Source organism: Pagrus pagrus (genome assembly GCF_965226575.1).
Source record: "Pagrus pagrus genome assembly, chromosome: 6".
NCBI lineage: Eukaryota > Metazoa > Chordata > Actinopteri > Spariformes > Sparidae > Pagrus > Pagrus pagrus.
In genome coordinates this window covers 6,695,272-6,718,471 of record NC_140190.1, presented here as the reverse complement: position 1 = coordinate 6,718,471, position 23,200 = coordinate 6,695,272, and the positions used below count along the sequence as shown (strand labels likewise).

General features: G+C 41.3%; 1 protein-coding gene across 2 annotated transcripts in view; it reads right to left on the bottom strand.

The window, feature by feature from the left end:
* The window catches only part of gabrg3 (gamma-aminobutyric acid type A receptor subunit gamma3), a 46,827-nt gene that overhangs the window by 11,614 nt on the left and 12,013 nt on the right, over positions 1–23,200 (bottom strand). Inside the window, exons 1-4 of one of the 2 annotated variants that reach the window (XM_084355473.1) lie at positions 18,059–18,082; positions 17,464–17,531; positions 6,049–6,269; positions 2,286–2,368 (exon numbers count right to left, since the gene is read on the bottom strand). In XM_084355473.1, the coding sequence (XP_084211599.1) occupies positions 2,286–2,368; positions 6,049–6,269; positions 17,464–17,466 (307 nt within the window). In that variant the 5' untranslated portion in view covers positions 17,467–17,531; positions 18,059–18,082. Of the gene's footprint in view, positions 1–2,285; positions 2,369–6,048; positions 6,270–17,463; positions 17,532–18,058; positions 18,083–23,200 lie in introns of those variants that run through there. The other variant, XM_084355472.1, reaches the window with a different exon arrangement.

Sequence of the window (23,200 nt, the reverse complement as noted above, 5' to 3'; positions counted from 1 at the left end):
TAATAATAATAGTAATCAACTTCATTCATATAGCACCTTTGAAAACAGAGTTTACAAAGTGCTTTGACAATCAAGCGAAAGCAGGAAACTCAGGAAGACGATATTAAATTCAATAGTCCAGCCAAACACGCAGAAGTCTAGTCTGAGGTGAATTAAAACAACAGAACAGTGTGTGAATGTAAAATCACAAAAAGTCAATATGAGTCATTACAAGTAAAAAAGAATAAAAGTGATAAAACAGGCAAAAAATGAAATAAATAAATACATATTTTTTATTAATTTTTATTATTTTTTATATGTAAATATTAGCATGCTAGCTCAATAGCTCCCAGGTCATGTGATCAATCGACTCAAAATCAGTGTGGGATCATGTAACTACACTGGCTGCATGAGATACGCCTCTTGTTTTTACGTTTTACATCTCTAAATATTTTTTATTAATTTTTATTATTTTTTATTAATTTTTACATGTAAATATTAGCATGTTAGCTAGGAAAAGGAAAAGAGAGAGAAGAAACATGAATGAATGAATAAATAATTAAAAAGAAATGAATGCAGAATAGAAATGAGTTGGAGAATAAAAACAATAAAGGAGGATTAGAAGAAGACGTCACTTCAGAGGAATTAAGAACAGATTAAAGATTATGAGCAGTAAAAGGACAATAAATAGATTAAAGATAAAGAAAAGCAGTAAAGGAAAAGGGCAAAGACATCACAAGGGAGGAATTACAAACAGATAAACAGACTAAGAGCAGTTTCCCTAACAGAGACCACGCCATCGTTCAGCATCAAGGTAGTTTTATTTGAATTGATCTCGATTGCCACATCTTCATTATCCCCAAAAAGGTTTACTGGGCTTTGGGCTCATCGGATATCGGAGACACAGAGTGTTCAAGATTGCTTGCTGAGGTGGAGGAGCTGAGTGTTTAGATGTATATGGTGGCTGAAAAATCAGAGGGACTGGTGTTGGGTGATGATGTTGAGGGCATTGAGGTTGTCTGAGTGGATGAGGATGAGTTTTTTGGACCACTTGTGCCCCTGAAGAAGTGAAGCAATGACGACTGGATACGGTTGGTAGAGGGTAGAGGAAGGAGGGAAAGAGAAGAGTTACATGGGTCAACTGGAGGCGAACCATCTACTGTCGCAGAAGCCTCCAAAACCTACCGAGGGTGCGTCGGTGTACAGCTGGATGTTCTCGGTCTGGTTGATTTGATCATCTGAGGTGATGTAGTCATGGAGGGAACGAATGGTGGAAGGCAGGGACAGCGAGGGAGATAAAGGATCAACCATGAGGGATGATGCAAACGGCGAACCAGAGAAGCTGGTGCTTGGTACAGCGGTGGTACCTCCAGGAGGTAGTTGGAGATGTACAAGGAGATACAGTGTAGCTTCTCGGTTGGGAGGTGAGTCTATCAAATGGCTTAAAATAAGAATCTTGTTGAACTTGGACGTGAAATGAGATAAAAACTCTTCCAATTCTGGGATAAAAACACTGTTTGGCTTTGCAGATTATTAAAACGGGGACTCTAAAGTGTAGAATAAAACCGAGATGTTCAAAAGATGTCAAATTAATGTTTGTAAAGGAGGTGCATCTAAAATCTTTCATGACCCCCCAAAAATCTCCCTGATGTCTCTAATATCTAGCTTATTAAAAAGAATTAAAATCGTGACATGAGAATGATTTGTTATGACGAGATCTGATGTTCAGGGGGCCAAAATTAACTGAGAGGAGACGTGACACAGATTGTCGCTCCCCCTCAAACACACACATAGTATATCTTGAATCCTTCATTCTCACGTACTGTCTGTGCTTGGATATTCCTCTCATGGATAAAATGCACAACACAAATAAACAAAACAAAATAAAAAATAAATGTGAATATTAGCATAAAATAAATAAGTTTTTACCGCAATACTGAAGCAAACATAACAAAACATGAATTACTTTTCCCTCTGCTGCTGCACTTCACTCATGAATAATTCAAAAAGATTCATGTTTGTATGTGCTGACAAAAGTCCTTTGGCCATCTTTGTCATAAATCACTACTTTTACAGATTTATAAGATATCTCATGTGTTAAACTAACACTTCTAATCACATTTGATCAAGTTAAATATTTGATGAAGTACTTCAAAATGAATTAAGAGTGGCTCAGAAGCAGCTGTACTCTGACTGACACTGACATCAGCTCATATTCAGTGAGTACTTGCTAAAAAGTGACACAATCACCTCAGAAAAACAGTTTTTTTTTATGTTTTGTTGCCACATGAGCGAGATGTACTCACAGCTGGAGAAGATGAGCGGACAGGAGTGTTCGTCCATTGGAAAGTTGTGCAGCTGCAGCTGGCATTCTGCGTTTATTGTCAGCCTGGAAAGAAAAACCAAGAGAAGAGTTTGTGATACATCCTCGTCTTTTATTAGTACAATATTCATTATGAAACCAAATCATGTGAATATTTGTATTTATCAACACTGTCAAAGCAGGCCATCGATTAATTAGTTAATCAATATAAAGTTAAAGGTGCCCTGCAGAGTTTTTGACCACTGGTAGTGCTGTGAAGCGATGTCTCGATCAGTGAGCCCATGTTTTATTTGCATATTGTACATTCCCGCCTATTTATCGACATGTAGCAGTAATGCATTCAGAAAAGTAGCCATGCACCAGAACAATCCAGACAAGACAACTGCAGGCTTGTAAACATCGGATGTAAACGGTGCAGGTTTAGACTTTTTCCAACAAAGTCAACAGAAATAATTCTAAAAATCGCACAAAATGCGAATTTCTACATAATATTGCTTTAATATCCTAAAATGACTCCATTTGGTCTGTAGTTCAAGCATCTAGAAGGATTATTAATACACTCTAGGTAGTCAAAATGTATCTATTGTTCTAGTATACATTTTTTCTTGTTCCCACTGTAACGATGCATTAAATGAAACTAGTGCAGTGCCTGTTAAAAACATGCTGTTTAGCACAGATTATCAGGTAATTTGAGGGTTTACAGATCCAGTTTTGAGACTCTTGAATTGCCCACGGACTCATCAGAGCCACCCCGATGATATCAAACATGTTTGATTAAAATCTTGATGATTGCATTGGTACCCTCCGAGCAGGACCACAACAATCAACGAGAGAGGGATCCTGGAGCAGCTGACGGCACTGCCAGGAGATGGTAATAAATCCTAGCACCTTAAGGCTAACGTTAGCTAGCACACTGTTGACAGAAAACTTGCATTAAGTCGTCTCCCGACTCATCCAGACTTGTTTCACCTTCTGCTTTTGTTTTTTCTCACTGCAACCCATTCCTACAGAAAGTTTAAAGCACCACGCTAATCTCCATGTTGTTTACGTCTGCTTCCCCATTAGATCCCATAAGAAGGATCGCACGTGTCACCAAATGTATTAAATTAAACATGTGCGTCCAAATTGCACCAAATTCAACCCTGCACTTCTTTGTCCACAGCAACAAACCTGCCGAGTGTGAAGCAGATCAGATAAATGGTGCTTTAAATATGCGAACAACATACAGAAACAGAGATTCCTCGCTTTAAAGTCAGATACAGCATCCGTGCAAAGCAATAATCTCCACTGAAGAACAAAAAGCTGGACTTCTACGACTTTTATCAGCCTTCAGTGGCCTGTAATTCACAAAACTCATAACAGACAGAGTGATGAGTGACCAGCTGTGTTTACTCTGTGGACTGAGAGGAGACAATGTGACGTTCTTGACATTTCCCATTGCTTTGCTTCCACAAAGATGATACAGCAACAAACCTACTTTACACACACATCGTGCGATAACGCGTAGAAATCTGTATGTGATGTAGCTAAAGACAAGCTGTCCTTTAAGACTAGACGTACCCGCGGAGCTCATTACGCAGCCAATATGTTGTTGACCCTTAATTATAAAGCAGCTGAAGAAGGCAACATGTCCTGTCTCTGTTGGAAAAGAGGAGCACGAGGAGCGTTCTGACCTTTTTAAACATGATGGAGCCGACCGGCCGGTTTCTCACATTTGCCATTAAAAAATAAGCCTGATTAATGTTTCCACAGTTTGTGTTCCCGCGAAACAACAGCACATCTGACTGAAGACACAAGGCAGAAAAATGGGGGAAGAAAGGGTTCAGATGAAAATCATCGTAATGTAATTCTGGTGTGATCTTTAAACCTCATTAAAGCATGGAAATGGGACAATACCATGCATGTGGGAGAGGCATGGATATCACAAAATGTCATCTCTGTTTACTGCAGCCAAGCCAATGCACAATTAATACCCAATGACATTTCATTGTCTTTCTCTCATGCCATCGACGGATATTACTCCTCAAAGTTTTTGCCCGCTCCCTAATGCTCGACATCAATAGTGCTGGATGAAGGCGGATCTGGCCCCGGCTTTGTGTGCGACTTCCCTTTGCTCATAAAATGAGGTTACTTTTTTGTTTTGTTCTTTGCGGAAATGCGCCAGCTCTGTGTTGATTGTCACATTTCCCCGGGTCCAACGCAGAGTCAAACCGACTGACATGGACGGAAAAAGTTTCACAGAGCTCGACTCAATCTGCCACGCAAGAGTCCTAACACGCGGTCGGTTAGAAATCTGGAGATGTCTCACAACATAAGGACGGTGCCAAAAAAGACTGAGCGCCGTCAAGAGATGCTTGTGAAGGAGCAGTTTATATTAATGTCAAGTGCTCCAATTACAAAGAGTGCTTTAGGGCATGAGGGCGACTGCCTTTGTAAATTGGTCTTAAAGCTCAAGCAGGCACTTGCACGGTAATGACAGAGGCTAATTGCTTTTGTGCTGCTCTTTTTGGGAGACTGTTTGCCTCACAAATGAATTTACAAACATTTTTTTTGTGCATAAGCCTGCTGAAGTCTGATGCAATATGACTGATTGGTTGATCGATGAAGCCCAGTGACTCCCGAGGGAAGTTTGAATGGAGACACAGCAGCACAGAGCACATGGAGATTCAGCGAGGTAACTATAGGAGACATGTTGACGTGACTTTCTGATAAAAAGGCACTTCATGCCAACCAAGAAGTCCAGAAAAATCTTCACACTATATTATCCTGTGGCTTTGTGTTGCTGAGATGTCTGCTCAGAGCCCAGAGGATGCTAAAAGACAACACCGAGCCACAGTCTGTTCACGCTGCTACAGAAGTATCTGCTGCCGTACCACCAAACTACAGAGCAGTTTGTTTTCTTCAGGCTGTGAGACTCCTTAATTCATCATCTGCATGCCTCTATATAAAATATTTATTTACTTTTCTGTGGCATAAAGGAACTTCAACTCAGATTTCGCTCTACAATCCTGTGTTGTGAGATGACTAGTAAATAAAGTAGGTCTAGTTGGCATTTTGTTGCCGGGTGATTCATGATTTACTCTTGAAAACCAGCAAAAATAAATAAACAAACACATAAAAAATAATAAATACATTTTCTGTAATAGGTCTGTAATAAATATTGTTTGATTATACAAGCTGACTAGTACAGTTACATTATTACACACTGTGTCATCACTTAACATGTGGCAGCTGGTCAAATTTCTTTTGTTTTTATTGTCGGATGTCGGGATATACCAACATTGATGATAAAGCGTGATATTTAAAAATGAAATATTGATATCATGTTAAAAAAATCACATATTATAAGATCATGTAAATAATCCAGTGTCTCTTCCATCATTTCCTTTTCTTCCCGGCAGTGCTTTCTGTAAGAATGCACTTGACACGGATTAGAGCGAGACACTCTGCCCGCAGTGTCCGTAGATATCGTGATAATGTCGTTATCGTGAATTGTGTTGGCTACGATAATCATGTAGTGAACATCTGGTATCGTGGCAGCCCTAGTCATAACTAGTCCTGGTCACAGAAGTTGAGATCACCAACCAAATACTGTACCGGTAACGTCTTTAATCCAACTAGGGCGTGGCCAGTTGGATGCCGTCACTGCAGTAATGCCGTCGATGCTACATATGTCTATACTGCGTCCTAAAACTCTTTACAGTCTCTTTTTGTTTTAAACCAAAAACCAACTTTTCTGCGCTTACCTTAAGGTGTAAAGTATCTTCCCATCGTTCCATATCCTGAGCAGCTGGTTGGGCATTGTAATCCAGTGGGAATCTGCATTCTTGGAGTTTCTGAAGATAGTGTCCGGGAGCCAGATAAGTCCGACCATATTGCTGTTCAAAGTCAGTTTCTTCATTGTGCTGTTGTATCTGAGGCGGCTGTCCGTCCACGTCTGGGCGAAGATGATGTCGATTTGGTATTCCTGAAGAGACAAATCAAAAAAAGCATGTGAGTGGATGTACAGTGGTGCCAAAACTAACACTTCACTAATGCCATTCGGTGGCCTTGGTGCTTCAGCTTCACCTGCTGAGTATCAACAGTATTGATTTTCTTTTTAAACGACACCAACTAGAAGGATTACAGGTTTCTGCAACACATATCTGTACGCCATCTATCATTCATCATGTCCACCAGCGGGAGCATTCATCATTTTACTTGCTCACTGGCCCGTATGTCGAGCACAGACCTCACCGGCCACCTCTCAGTGATTTGCTTAACTCACCATTGTGCTGACAGTAAAAATCCTCCAAGGCTGTCGGAGCATCTGCCTGTGGCTCCTGTCAGCACCTCCGGAGCAACACTCAGTTTGTCTCCACATTTGCTTGTTAGACTCAAAAATCATCATTTATTAAATTTTTTAAGTCCTGTGTATAAAATTATGTCAAAGAGGGTTCACCAGAGTCAGGTTTCATCCTCTGGAGACCATGAACGCCTGTACAAAATGAACACAGTCACTAGTTGTCGAGATATTTTTGCCCAGACTGAGGTGGTGGACACAGACCGAGGTGTTCCTGGACTCATTATGCGATCCATCCGTCTCCGTATCTGTTGGAGGGTCGCAGGGTGAAGTGGTGGTGATGGGGGGTCTCCAAGCTGACACTGCGTGAGGCAGGTTGCCAGTCAATCCCAGGTCTGACACACAGAGACAACCGTTGTGCACACATTCACACCTGCAGGTTATTTAGAGTGGCCTGTTAACACAGTGGACCGGTTTGAACCCAGAACCTTCACACGGTGAGGTGACAGTGCTAACCGCTGCCCCGCCAGCCATGATGCTAACATGGCTAAATAACTTTAAAAATACTGAAATAAAGCAGCACTGTTTCTGTGTAGTCTTCAGGTCAGAGACGCTAAAAACATCACGTTGCTTTGCAGAAACCTTTTCGGCTTTTTCCATCAAGGCTACTGTCACCTGGAAATCTGAGGGCGATCAATCCAACTCACTCCCTCGATGTTTCTTAACAGGGGTTGTGCGGTTGAGCGCTCAGCTCGATGGATTCAGGAAAAGCAAGAAAACAGGAGCAGGGAAGTCGAGAAGGGAAAAAGGTGTGTTTTCTTTCTACGTGTACCTGATTCAGTTTTTCTGATTCTGATGTGTGATATTTTGCTAACTTTAGAGGATGCTAGGCTATTTTCTAAGCTCTACACTGTTTGCCGGCTCTCGTACATATTGACCACGTTTCAAACCCTGTCATGAAATAAGAGCGCTATCAATCTTCTTATTTAACTCCTGGTAGGAAAGCAAACAAGAATATTTCCCCAAATGTGAAACTGCTCCTTTAAAGGGGCTCTAAGTAACAATTTGTAGTCATTTACATGTATCAATTGTTTTTTTACAGGCCATATTTGTAACGTGAAGTGAAAAATGAGCCCTGTCTCTCGTGGTTGCCTTTAATGCTGTTTAATGCTGCTGGACTGTGGATCTTTATGAAGGACTGTTATGGACCGATCATTGAGTCCCCAAGGTCCTGATGTGAACAGGGATTTCTCAAGATCTAGGTCACAGGTAATCAGAAGCTACTGGGTGCACCTGTGATGTTCTCCCTCACCTGGCTGCAATCAGTCAGCTGGGAGACTATATAAGGGGGTCTCAGTTCACCTGCTCAGGTGGTTGTGTGTTTTCAGGGAGTCGACACCTTCAGTCGGCTCTCTGTGTCGTGGAAAATCTGTTTGGGTGAAATCAGATTTTCACCCAAACAGATTTTCCACGACCCTCCAAAGGTTGTGACTTAATGTGCGTTCTCAAGTGCCTCGTCTCAGTGCTTCACTCCACTCAAGATCAAACCGTCCATTGAGTTTGGGTTTACAGTAAAAGCCACTGTCTTTTCTCAACATCTGAAACCAAACACAGACATATTTAAAAGGAGGCACCCTATAGGTGGAGCTCCCTCAGGTGTCAGTTGTTGGTGATTTTAGCACCCTGAGGTGTGAAGTACAAACAGTGAAAAGCCGATATATGTCGGTCACACATAACTCCCAGGAGAAAACGTACATTTTCAATATACATCGAGGTATAGATGTACATGACTCTGAAGTCATCCAATCAGCTTGAGGGCAAACAAACTCTAACGTAGAAAGGACACGTGTGCCTCACATGTTGCCTGTGTGCTGCCCTTATTTTCTCAATGAATCGATCAGTTGTTTGGTCTTAAAGATATCAGAAAATGGTGAAAAATGTTGATCAGTGTTTCCCAAAACCCGAGTTGACGTCCCTTAAAGTTCTTGTTTTGTCCACAACTCAAAGATATTCAGTTTGCTGTCATGGAGGACAAAGGAAACTAGAAAATATTCACACTTAAGAAGCTGAAATCAGAGAATTTTTGCTGTGTTCCGAAAAAATTACTCATAACGATTAATTGATCATCAGATTAAATTAATTTAATTGTTGACAACTAATTGATTAGCTGTTAACAAACAGTTTTCACAGTAAATTCTCACAGTAAACTTCTGTAATTCTGCAGCGACCATAAAAAAAAAAATGTAAAAATTATACATTACAAGGAAATACTGTAATTAGGGTTGTACAAAATAATTAAGTAATAAAATATTTTAGTTTCACAACAAGGTACACATGCTAACACGCTAAAAGGCTAACAACATGGTAACAGGCAAACAGACCTACAGGTGGTCCAACAAGGCACCCAGGACCTTCTTGCTGTGGGGCAGCAGCACTAACCTGCTGCCCTAATTACAGCATACTACTGTGCATTCACTGCAACTATTAGCCAGTAATTATATGCAAAATTACAGCAATTTTGACAGAGTAGATGATATGTGGCTACTTATAGCCACCTCTGTGATTATGTAAATGAGTGTTTTGCACCGACAAACAGTTAAATATAATGCCGATAAGCAGGACTGGGCTCTACTTTTTTTATCTAACTGCATCGGCAGTGCGGCTGCGTGAGCTCAGACAAAGCCAAAAAAATCTCCTCAGCAACAGCTGAGTTGTTCCGGTCCTCTTCAGCAACAATACAGATAAAGATGTTCAGCATAATGAAATTAATAATAGTCTGCCCTCCTCCAACCAGCCCACACCTTTTCATACAGCTGCCACCGTCTGAAATGCATTTGACCTTTTACCCGGTCTCTACACCAGTTTGAACAGCTCGCCAATTAGAACGAAGTCTATAATCAGGAGAATCACTGGGTGCTCATGACCTTTAATTGTATGGCGCGCAGGGGATTTGAAATAACCGAACATTATGCAGCATTTAATGACCGGTGGAGGAAAAGTGATGCAAATCAAATAAATAGAAACCGATGCGAGCTGCACGGCACATCTGGAAATGGTGAGCTGCGGATGGAGGGCGAGAGGTAAATCTCTAATAACACACAGCTTTGTAATCTCCGATATAATTTCACATTAGGAGGAAATCATAACAAGAGCTGAAAGAGTATCGATCTCACTTCCCCTCCCCGCTGCTTGCAGCTGTGTTCAGCCACTACAGTGAGGCACGGTTGTGAAGAAAATGGGTCTTTCACCTCGTGTGCCTCAGAGGAGCTGCTATATTAAGGTTGTTGATCTGGAGGTACTGCATATTCTCACAGTGAAATCAAACATAAGGCTCTACAGTAGGAAAAGACCCCACGCGATAGATTCATTCAAACTGAAGCACCGAGGAAATGATTCCCGGGGACGTGCAGACTTGTCAGATGCTTAATACTGCATGGAAACACCACCTGTATTGGGATAGTCCCCTCAGACCCAGTTAGGGGAAAATGTAATGCTGTTGCTGGTGTGAACATTATTCTGAACATCAGCACTTCTTTCCTGTTTCGACATGATGTCTTTCCTTGGTTTTGAGTTTGGGTTGACTAGCCCTGACCTCGACCCCATCGGACACCGTCAGGATGAATTGGCATGTCGACTGCCTGCCGGGCCGGATCACCCAACATCAGTTTCCAACCTCTCTAATGTTCTTGCGGCTGAATTGGAGCAAATCCTTGCAGCTAGGTTCAAAATGTTGTCAAGTGCCCCCTCGCCCATAAGAATGGAGTAACAAGGGGTAGTGGTTGAAAACTCCCCCCGTGAAATGGGAAAACCCTTCATGACCGTCATACATCATCCGTCGATAGCGGTCGAGTAAACAGCCGCAACCTGGACATTTCTAATATGTCGTCTTCAGCTGTGGTGATTTGTCTTAGCAATCCTGGTTTTATCACAATGCTATTTGCCACTGCTGTCAAGTCATCAATAAAAAAAACACACTGCTTCATTACCCGGTCACTAGCGATGCTTTACAGGCTAACGTTAGCAACCTGTGCTCCTACCCTGAACGTCTGCAATGATATTAGATTTCGGGCGTCACTTGCCATCAACTGGTGGGAAAAGCATTATTGAAATACGTCAAAATGCTGGACTGTCATGCACAAATCAGCAATAACAATGTCATATTTGCTAGTCAGCTAGTGAGCTAAAGGGACACCAGCAAACAAGTAGTTTGATTGTTTAATGCTTGTTATAAAGAAAACGACCACGCTAGGCCAGCATTAAAGGGAAAAGTCATAACATTTTTTGTATTTTAACATGAACTGTTAGCTTTTTATGTTTAAGAAAACAACATTTTATAGTAAAATCATGCAGAAGGTTTCAGGACACCAACTTTTAACGGTTTGAGTGCCGTCAGCTGCCAGAGAACTTTAAAAGGTGCATTATGTAAGAATTGGCAGCCTGTCAAAGCAAATAAGGAGCAGTGTAACCACTAACCGCTTCTAACTGTAGTGGCTGTTAGCTTGTTAGCTCAATTAGCAATGCAGCTAGCAGTCTGGATTGGGAGCTCGGGGACCATATTTGTGTTGGTGTTGACACCACTAGCACAGGAGCTTTAGACAGGGATTGGATAACTTAGCTGGTTAGCATGCTAACTTCTCTGCAACATAATAAATAAATGGCATCGTGTCAAAACTGTTATTTCTTTTTAACTGTTCGCTTGTATCAGTGTCACAACATGACAACGATTGGATTTTGACGGGAAGGGGTGGGACACATGTCATACGACCACCATCTCTCGCTTTACAGGATTTTCTATTCAAAATGCATTCAGTGGTTTGTCTCCTCTGTGATAATGTCTCAGATACGTCAGTCACAGTGATCAGTGGAGGAGGCCGCCCCAGCATCTGGTTCAAAAGCAGTTTAGCCACCTTCACTTTCATTTACCACCGCAGCAAAAACAATCTCCTCCGTACAGTAATCTGTGATTCAGTGTGGCTTTACTTTAAAACACACAGAGTGGAAAGTGTAATATTTAATTCCATCATTCATCATTCTCTCCTGTCTAACAGATGTTAAGGTGGGTCACACTGAGCACATTTACTCTTATAATGGAATATTTCCCCATCACTTTTTTTATATCATGTGGACAAATGGGAATATTAGTCATTATTGAAAATCTGCACGTGGTTTAAAGTCGACTCTGATAGGTGAGGAAATTATCCTGCCGACAGTTTACCCGGTGTTTTAAAATGACCAGAATACAAATCAGACAACAAGCGGGCTGACTAATGGCTCAGGATGGAATAAACAGCTGGAATTTGAAGCGGCCTGGAAGAAGCCACCTACCACGACAACACGTCTGCTCTGCGCCGCCTGCAGCGGAGCGGCTTTTCATTACGGTGACGCGACAGCGGAGGCATATGCCGCTGACCCTCCTGTCTCCTTATGCAAATCAGGCATTATGAATGTTTTGGTTTTTTTGGATGAACTGTCCACACTGTGTTGTCTGAGCTGGGTAGGACTTATCACCACATTCTGTATTAGCAGAACCCCTTTACTAATGATTATATCTATAATGTGACACTGTTGCTAAGACACATATTTTTATGCTTTTTTGTCGTTTTGCTGAACAAGATTTCTGCAAAGACATGCTTAACAAAAACTACCTTTTAGAAATGTTTTTTTCTTGTATTAATGATGCTTTTTTTCTCCCTCCGAAGACTTTTTTCCCGGCACCATTCACGTCTCACATTACTGTGAGTTCAAGGACTTGATAAAACCTCTATTTTTCAGCTCTCTAGCACCTTTTAACTGAGCAGAGAAGTGCTTAATAGCGCTCTACCTCTGAACAGTCTTGTTCTCGGTAGAAATGACCCATTTTCAGACACAAAAAAGTTACCGTTAACATTTGAACGCCCTCGTCAAATAAACATTTTCATGTGTATTAAAGTTACATAGCGCTGGTCACTGCAGTAGGTACTTTAAAACTAGGGCAAAGCATACGCAGCGTGAGAGCTGGCACTTGATGATTATGCGGCAAAAGCCTTACAGTACATACTGTATGTGTCCTGTGCTTTGAGACGTCTTGTCATGTTCCTCTGTTGGCTTGAGGTCTCTCCCTGTGTCCTCATTAGAGGCGGCTGAAGGTCGATCAGAATGAGGAGACAAACTTTCATCATCCACCTGGTGTGATCTGCTGCTCCGAGCTTTTGTCAAGTACACAGATACAGTGTGTCAGTGTTTGGGCTGAAGATCTCGATAACTAACAATTTGACGGCAGCTGCTACAAAGCAGCAGAACACAGGTTGTCAATGAGCAGTTGCTTTGAGCTGGGATGTGACAGAGGCAGTTATTTTCCTCACTTTCATTTCATCTGTGAATGACACAGTTTGCACACTGTATGGCTCTCACTACAACTATCATCTGTGATGAATGAAACACTTCATTTATGAACCATGTCACGTGGAGGCTGTGGATGTTGGCTGTACAAAGTCCAGGAGCATCACACCAGAATACAGGGTTCACATCCAGTCTGTGGTTATGTTTAAGTAACAAATGCACTTTGGTTGAGATAAGAAAAAGATATTTTCAGTTCACGAAACAGCTTTGAAAATGAGTGAAAGGTTCAAAAACACTATAAGCGTGGCTCCAGATGGGGACTGTTGGGCTGAAAGGTGCGGAGCAGGGGGTCCAACCGCTATTCTGACATCCCTCTATTTAGACATGCCGCTATTCCGACATGTCTCCGACAATGACAAAAAACAATGTCGAAATAGTTGGACGCATGAAAAATAACTTTAATGCCGCTATTCTGACAATTAGAGGTCACTGTCTAAATAGCGGCATGTCGGAATAGCAGCATGTAACCGCGGAGCAGGAGGAGAATCTTTGGAGCGGCCCAGTTCAAACTGAAGTTGAAGACAGTGAACCGAGCACGAGTCAATCCTGAGCTCCATCAGACGGAAACTCTCATAACAGAGACAGAAAAAGTCCATTTGTGGGAGCAGATTGTCTGCACACTGAATGTTGCTAGTGAGCGTTGTGCTGTTTCACCTTGCGTCTGGTAAGTTTGTTACGAGCTGTGTGGTCGTCCATCTGTTACCATAGTGTTAGCAGCTGTCAATCAAAACCAACATGCAGTGTGCATGGTCATAATGGTGGTAGATGGAGAGCTTAATATTCACACCTTCACTTTTAAATGAGAGCGTGAGCGAGCCACATCTGTTCCCTCCCACAGTTTAATGACATAGAAACTCTGGACAGCCCATAGAGTGTGCCCCACCTCTCCCCCAGTGCATGCTGGGAAGGGCTCAAGCCACTGCAGAGATGAGAATAATGGATGGAAATAAATGTAGTTTGTCAACAACATCCTGCACTGCCCTCAAGGAAGCTTAATGTTGCACATGGGACGCTTGTTATTGTGGTGTGTTTTTTTTATGTTTCAGAGTTTAATCAGCTTAATAAAGAGACATATGACACATGCACATGCTGGTTATGGGTCACTTATACCTCCGCAGCCCAGCCCAGGTTTTGTCTTGTTTGCACAAATAAAAGATTTTCTGTCTTTAGTAGCTGCCGAGATGCAAGAAGAGACAAACCCCCGACAACACGTGTAAAACATAATGTGAACAGCAACAAGCAAAAAGGTATAAAAACTGCAACCAGCAATAAAAGCGATTAAAAGTGGACACGCAGACATCATGAAAGTCATGAGCAGTGTTAAAACAGGAAACATATTTTCGTAAGTCTATTACACTGATTGGAGCACGCGAGCAGCGTGTTATTATTCCACTGAGATCCGTTCTGTTTGTGGCGTTACCAAGAGCCTCATTATACGATCCTCCCGATGATGACTTCATTACCAAAATCTTCCAGCCAGAAAAATGAAAGAATTAGATGCATCACTTAGGCCCATTAAGTGAAAACACACTTTTCAGCTCGCATCCGAGCCATCCGGTAACTAAGTCGAACCAGCTGACCCGCCTGTTATGGAAAAGATTTTTATGAAGTGAATAAAAAAAACAAAAAAACTTTTCAAAGCAATTTTCTGTCACAGCAGGTACGAGCCAAACAATCAGAGTAAGCTGCAAATTTCAGGAACATTACGAATTAATATTGTGCTCGGAGCTAAAGAAAACCACGGTACGGAGGATGTTGCAGTCGTCCTGCCAGCAGCCCGCTTACACAGTGGGAAACGGACCGGCATGAATATTGTATTTCTCTGGATATCCAGCGTGTGATAGCCTGTGAGTGGGCAGCTCTCTCCACAGGGCGAGAATAGCAACAGGGACCCCACTGGCACCGGTTTTCGTTTTGGCAGGACTTCCCGGTTGACACCAGGTTGCCGTGGACACTGAATGACCCACAAGTATAAAAATAGCTTCTTTATAATTACAAAGGGGCTGCCTCCTCCAATGTGACATATTGTTCATTGCTTATTAAAAACACAGCTCTGCTTATTGTTTCTACTGAATGGGTCATTCACAGTGTGCTTAATCGTCACTGTGCTAATGAAGAGAAAAATCAAGGATGGGTTTCCCCGATTACAGCAGCCCAGGAGGTGCAGCAGCAGCAGCAGCAGGTAGAAAATACTTTGCCACAATGTACATTGTTTATTAATAGGACCTGCTTCCTTCTGACAAGCTTTAGAGGCAATTTATCAGGTCTCGTGTTTCCTCGGCAGAAATGCACGTAATAAAGATATTTATTCAGTTTGATCTATAAATGGATTGATAAGAACTTTTTACAGACATTCGTGGTCCCCAAAGGATGAACGTACAGATATTGGTGATCCTCAGACTTTTTCCTTAATCACCACCATGAGCTTCACGTGAAACGTCTCAACAGCTCTGGGTGGACTGCAATAAAACAGGTTTCTTCTCGTGCTGTCACTGGGTTGAAATTCAGGTTCAGTACTTTGGTTTAACTAATGACATTCAGATTAACTTCTCAGTGCTCACCATCAAATGCTAGCATGCACACATAAACTAAGACTGTGAACATACTATGCCTGCTTAACATCTGCACAGTAGCAGTGTCACTGTGAGTACATGTTAGCATGCTAATGCATCTAGCTCGGTGCCTTAGCACAGCCACAGTGCTGCTTTAACTGTTTACTCTCTTCTTTGCTTCTTTGTTAATGTCCTTCAGCAAATTTGAACACTTGCCAGATGTGACAAGAAAGCTCCAACAAAACCCACTTCTGATTTTCAATTTGTTCAAACAAAGTACAAACAATACTTTAAATTTAATTGTTTTTCATCTCAGTTTTAAAGGGGCACTATATAGTTTTGGAGAAAAAAAAATTAACTCAGAATTTCAATACTTGCAATATTAATGAGGTAATAATACAAACTCAGATTTTTTTTTTCCATGACTGAATAAACAAGCTGCTCTCAGAGGAAAATAAGGTCCCAGAACACTGTTTGAAGCTAGACAGGTGGCAGGGTCCGCCACATATAAACAAAGTAAAACAGTATGACGCTGTGTTGTCCTTTAAGGTCAGTTTGTTTATTCAGTTTACTCAGTCACGAAAACAAAGAGTTTGTTTATTTGGTTTGTTTAAATCAAAATGTCTCTCCCAAAACTACACAGTGCACCTTTAAAACACTGGCAAACACAAGAGTGTCGGGGTGCATGACCTTCTGAATTTTGATTTATTGATAAAGAAACGTTAACAAGATTTCTGGTTGAGCAGCTCAGACATCTGTCTCTGTCTTTGTCCTTAAGGTAGACTGTGTGGGAAGCCTTATTAGAAATCCTCCTTGACGCCTCGATGTGCAGATATTCTCTGCACGTCCACCTGAAGACTCTGGTAAGGAGCCAAAAATATGCTAGAAGGATGAAACATCCCATCTGTCCCAAGAACGCATCAGTAAGTGGTGCAAAATGCTCGGATGAAAAGATTCATCGCTGGGTTGATGGCTCACTTGCTGTTTTATCCATGCGGAGCATAAAATTATGTCACCTTTTGTTAAAGAACAGCACAAAGTCAGAGCCCGACTGTGAATGAAACGCTGCTGCAGACGGCTCCAGCAGACATCTTTATGTCAAACGACCCGGTACGAGACTTTAGCGGGCTGATGAACATTATTATGTCTATTTCTTTTGAATTTCTAAACTGCATCTCAGTCAATAGTTTTCTTCCTGATTGTACTTTTGTGATGTGAAAATGGCCTCATTTCTGTTGAGTGTATTCTCAAAGCGAAGAGGAATTAATCACTGTCTGTCTCCTGGAGAAGTCATGACACCCTGAATTATACGCCGCATCGCAATTAGACACAATACAAGTATGACGACTGATACTGTATATGAAGTCTTCTCTGACAATGGGGCTTAAAATTAGCTTGACACGGAGGGGGTGCTCGCTGTAGTAGCACTGATGTGGACTTAAAACGCTGTTGTTCTTATTCAAATTAAAACTAAATAACTCATGCTGACTATTCCAGCAAAGACTTTGCTCGACTGGTGCAGCAATATTCAGACCAGAGTTCCCACACCGTCATAAAGAGGCAATATGTAAGAATAGTTTTAAAGTATTTAGAGTACAGCTATTCGATTTTACAAGGTCCCATGAAGTTAATACAAGTTTCAACATGATTATTTTCAAGAAACTCCACGACATGAACTCGGAAAAGTTCTGGATCTTGGCTGAGTCGGCGTCTCTGCAGTTTCTGAGTTTGAGTTTGTTCTCACCAGAACAAAAACCCAACTTCCACCAAACTAACAAAGCCCTAGTTGAAGGCAACTCCATGTAGTTGTGATTCTTCATTGCAAACTGTATATACATACACCACTATACATGTCTAGACCAAAATAGTGCAATGTGTGCAGGACCTGAACAGATGCAGCGCTGTGTGACGCGTCAGAACACAACCTTAAAGAAAAGGGATCAACTCACCATATTTATTGACGACACTGGTCCGATGCTGTTCACAAATATGTCAACGTCGATAACAGTTGGTTTAACTGTGGAAAAAAAAGAGAAAAGATCAAAAAAATTATTGATCAAGACTTTCATTTCTTTTTTCTTTTTTTTTTGTAAATCAAAGAGCGGCAGAGTGAAGCTGGATCAATGACACTTTGTTGTTCTGCAGGCTTTGAGGAGCAGGTTGCTGCTGTGTGAAGCAGTCCTCAGGGAGCTGTGGTTGTTAATAATGATCACACATTAGTCTTCATCACATAAACTGCTGCCATAAAAGTGCTCCAGAAGTGAAGCAGCAATTATGTATCCGTGCATTCACAAACCAGCGGCACCTTAACGCAACATACTGTTAAAATATCAGAGGAAGTGCAGGGTCGTCCACTGCTTCTCAATCACACTTATCCCTGCTGGTTTTCACTCCAGAACCCAATCATGAACTGAATTACATCTGTGATGCCAGATGAATGCAATTAACTGATAAATGGGCAGTCCTTCTATCCCTGATTGGACCAGGATGAAGCCCTGTGGTTGTCTATTGCCCTTCACCAAACTCCACCATGGTCTACCTCACCTAGAGAAGATAAATCCGCTAATTAAAAAAGCCAGAACCTCCAAGTCTGAAACACTAAACACTGATGTTCATCAGCAGCAGAATAGAGGACCTGATATCCTTCAGTCTTCATTCAGCGTACATGGGATTTAAAACGACAATAATCCAACAGGATTTGGGTCTGCCATCATCTGTGTGTTAACAAAAGACAAAGGTATTGGATCTCAAAGGTTGTCTATTTGAAGCACGAGGCGTCACTTGGTTTGGTTTTGTTGGCCGAGCTTATCCTGAGACTTGAACTGAGTGTTTTCTGTTTGTTTTGGGGCGATCTCGAAGAGGAGCGATTTTTCTGTTGAGAAGAAGAGACACTTTTGTGGTATTTCAACTGTGGGTTTGTGGTATTTGGGCACTGAATGTATAAATACACTGTTTTGGACTGCGAATTCTTGTGTTGTGTGTTTCTTATTGCCTGCTGATTCCTGGATGTTAAGTAAGGGGCACTGAAATACATGGTTCTGGTTTGGGTTGATTTATACACTTAACACATTTTTATACTTGTTGACTTTTTTTATTATAAGAAAATGTGTTTTAAAAAATATATTAACAGCAAGTAAAAGCTGCATTAGTAAATTTTTTTGGCTACTTGGTGGCAGCACTACATGTTTTCAACACAACATTCACATCTTTTGTGTTGGCAGACAGCTGCTTATTTACAAATCCAGCAGACAGCAACATAAGCATTTGTATTTGCCATCTGTATTTCTTATTACCGAGCAAATGCAAGTCCAATATTTACTCTCTTGTAGCTCTGTTTTTGGTCACCACCAACGCCTCAAGGAAATATTTGAGTCGCTGCTAAATGCTCCAACATGTTCACGAGCTAATGTTAGTTACTAACTCTGTCCGTCTGTCGTTTGGCAGCGGGCAGATGGTATACGTGGGTTTTTACAGAGCTTTTCCACTGGAAAAAGCTGCCTGCTAATGCTGGAAACAGGGTTGATGGGAACCCACCAGTCACAAAGTGTTTGTGTCGTTTGCATGCAGAGTTTGACACACACACAAAAAAGAAAATCAATTTCTTAATATGTAAGAATTTTAGTTGAAAACTTAAAAAAAAACGTACTAAAATTATCAACAGAATGAAGATATAAATTGACGTTATGACGTCTGTGTATTGTGTTGCAGGGATATCTACTGAAGTTAGCATGCTAACCAGCTAGCCCCAGCCCATCCCAGCCTAGAGCTCCTGAGCCTGCTGGGTAAACAGTCCCCTGGTGCGTCGAGCTCTCAGTCTAGACTGCTAAATGAGTGGCTAACCATGCTAATGGAAACATCCAAAACAACTAACACATTGCACTTTTAAATTGCAGACTGGAAACTGGGGGAAAAAAAGAGCTGAAAATACTAAAAACACTCTGTAAAGCTGAGGGGAACTGCTCAGATCATCATTGCGCGTGACACCTCTCACATTAGTCATTTTTTCCATTGTTAATATAAAATATCAATCAGTTGCAGCTTTAAAAGGGAACTCCACTGATTGTCTTTACAACTGACAACATATATTTTATTCAAGGTGAATCATTCCACTCTTAACTAACTTGACAATGCCAGTGTTTACCATTGTTGTCAGTCGGTCTGACTCATATAATAAACAAATGCCACATTTAGCCAACAGTCTCCACCACTAATAAGGATTTGGTCGCCTGAGGAGATTTTCAACTGGATTTCATAGCTTGCAGCACCACGTCAATTTACTGTACACAAGCACACTCCTCACAGTACATGCACACCAAATTGTAAGAATGCATTTCCTTTTCTTTACTATCGTCTACAATCCGTCTCCTCCTCCCCAACCTGCCAGCTTCACTCATGGTGGAACCCCCTCTGGCTTTCCCCCCCGACGTCGCCGCTCTCAACGATTTCATGCTCAGCGTAAAAGCGTCACTGAATCCTTGAACTTTCAAAGCGGCTAAGTGACAGCTGTGACATACTGCTGCCATGAGTGTTCACATTTACTCAGTAAAGAGCTCCTCCATCATTTTACATTACCTGTCTTTGGAGTCTAGATGTCTCAGCCAATTAAGTCCACAGTGAGATTTTTTTTCCACCTGCCTGTCTGCGTTGCAGCGTGCGGTTCACGTGCGAACAGATGGCTCACTAGAGAGCATTTCTGGAGAGTCCCTGCTGAGGCAGCTTTTCAAAGGCACTATATTCATAACCACACAACACCTGGTGAGCAAAACTGCATACATCCACTTTATAAACCCGCTAAAAATAAAAGGAGACCGAAGATCTGAATGTGATATATGACAGTGTCCATACATAACCCTCTACATTAACTTTTTTTTGTACGTTTCTGTATGTCAGGTTTTAATCAGCACCCCATACAACCACCAGATGGGAACCGGGGCTGAAAACACTTCAAACACACTCCTCCACTACGAGGGAGTTAACAACAGGATGTGTTTTGACCTGAGGAGCAGCCACCAGGACAGGAAGTAAATTAGAGAGAGTCAACCAACAGCAATGCTGCTCCGCTTCTCAGTCTCCTCTCTTCATACCTGATCGTCTTTATTAAACAAAGTGTACTCACATGCAAACATCCCATCTGATTAATTCACAGAGAGACACAAAGACACTTAAAGATGCACTATGTAGTTTTGACCTTAAAGGAAAACACAGCTTCATTCTGTTTTACTTTGTTTATATGTGGCGGACCCTGCCATCTTTCTAGCTACAAACAGTGTTCTGGGACCTTATTTTCCTCTGAGAACAGCTTGCACTGTTTCTAAAAGAGAATATCGCCGGCACGATAAAGAAAAGGTTTCATCTTATTTAGATTACAGTACACACCTCATTATATAATCTGCTGCATAACCCTGTTTCCAATGAATGAAGCTCGTATGCAGCCAATTCGCATTAGTAATTTATATTCAACAGGAAGTGGTGTGCAACAAAGAGGAAGAATGTGGAGGTCAGCGTAGGGGGTGGGGGCGAGCGAGGATGTTACTGAAATACACTGAGGATATTTATTATGTTTAATCGTCTTCACCTTGTGTCTCTTGCCCACTTTGATATTTTAAATTGACTAATTAGTTCGACAAATAAGCACAAATAAAATGAAAAGCACGTTACAAAGTATTTTCAATTAACAAGCACTGAAACCTCCATCCATCAGATCCAGAGGGAACGTTGATCACATGACACACGGACGATGATTGTGTATGAAGGCGCAATGTGTGTGTCACCACATGGGTCCACATCATAACCGCTGTGCACAGTCGCCGACAGTTTATGTAAAAATCACATTAAACTTGTATTTCTGATCCATCTCTGTTGGAGAGCATTCATTGAGAAGCATGCACATGTACCCGCCGCTGACATCGCCGAAAAATGAAAGACTATTATCGTTATAAACAACCTGCAATCACAAAATAATTTAAGGTTTGTGGTGGCTGTAATCAATAAGTGAGTAACACGGAGCTAAAAGTGACCTGAGTGGATGTAAGTTGGACTTTTGCTAAATAAGCTGCTTGAAGAGTAAACGTCCAATCATAGCTGAGAATCTGTAACGAGGCGCAGCAGGTCTGTCGAGCTCTTCGGTTCACCTCGTGTTTAAGTGGCGTATAGTTACATACAGTAGAGATCACTGCATTTCATTTTCTTTACAAACCTGAACCATGAAACTGTATTCAGTATAATGCTGTAACACAACACTACTTATATTTTCAATGTCGTCTCCATGATTGTTAAATTGTGACGATGGTGACCTTGTGTCTGGGACAGCTTCAGCCTCAGTCTTTTTCAATTGTGATGATGTAAATAAATATTAATATATTATATGGTGCTGAAGATCCTCAGGGTTCATATTTCAGTCTACTTATTCTATAGCCACGGTAATGGGAAGAAACATTTATTTTTTTCAAATCAATATTGTGTTGTGCTGTCTAAAAATATTATCATTATTGCATTATTATTAGCATTATTTTTGTTGTAAAGTTTCCAAGTTGACTTTACTCTTAAAATGTCAGGAAACTGATCACCTCAGAATGACCAAGTTATGGAAATTTATTTTGGAAAAAATAAATATTACATACAAAACGAACATCCCGTCTAATTCACAGAGAGAAACAAAGACACTTAAAGGTGCAATATGTAGTTTTAGGGAAGAAATTTTTCTTTAGACCGAAACAAACTAAACAAAGGACAACACAGTTTCATACTGTTTTGCTTTGTTTAAAGCTAGAAAGGTGGCAGGGTCCACCACATATAAACAGTATTCTGGGAACTTACTTTCCTCTGAGAACAGCTTGTTTACTCAGTCATGGAAAAATACAATTCTGAGTTTGTATCATTACCTCATTAATGTTGTAAATATAAGAAATTCTGAGTTTCAATTTCGTCTCCAAAACAACACAGTGCTCCTTTACTTTGTTTATATGTGGCGGACCCTGCCACTGTGTAAGAAGGAGCGCTACCGCACAGCCATCAGACTGTTTAACTCCAGCACTATATGAACAGTCACTTTCCACTCACTTTCTATTTATTTTCTATTTAATATTTCTATGCATATCTTTCTGATTCTTACTCGTACTGTTGCACCTCGAGCTGTTGTAACATGTGAATTTCCCCTTTGCGGGATAAACAAAGACAATCTTAATCTTAATCTTAATTAGGTTACTATAGAGATCAGCTCTGTATGTGATCAGAGAAGGAAACTTTGCTTGTGTCTGTCAAAAAACGCAATCTGAGGTGAAAATGTGCACCTATGGCAAGTGAAGCCGAATGACATCACTTCTTCATTATACATCCCTAATTGCGTTGCGATGCCGCTGCCCACAGTGCCACTTAGCAGCAGTTAGGCTGTGACTAGTCATTCAGTAAATGGGGACAGCTCATTAACTTTAGCAAAATAGATAACACGAACGAGGAATTAATTAGTAGCTGCGTGTGGGTTATTTATCGGCGCAGCCATCGGTGAAATAGTCTGAATGGTCATCTACTGAATATAATGTGCTGTAGTGGTGTAATAGAGAGTGGATGATGGGCAGTCTTAAATAACAACAGGAAGACAAGAGAATAACAGAGAGTGAAGCCTCTCGGGGGAGGCTGTAATCTGCTCTGCGATGGTGGACGAGCACTTGGAGACACTGAGACAATCAT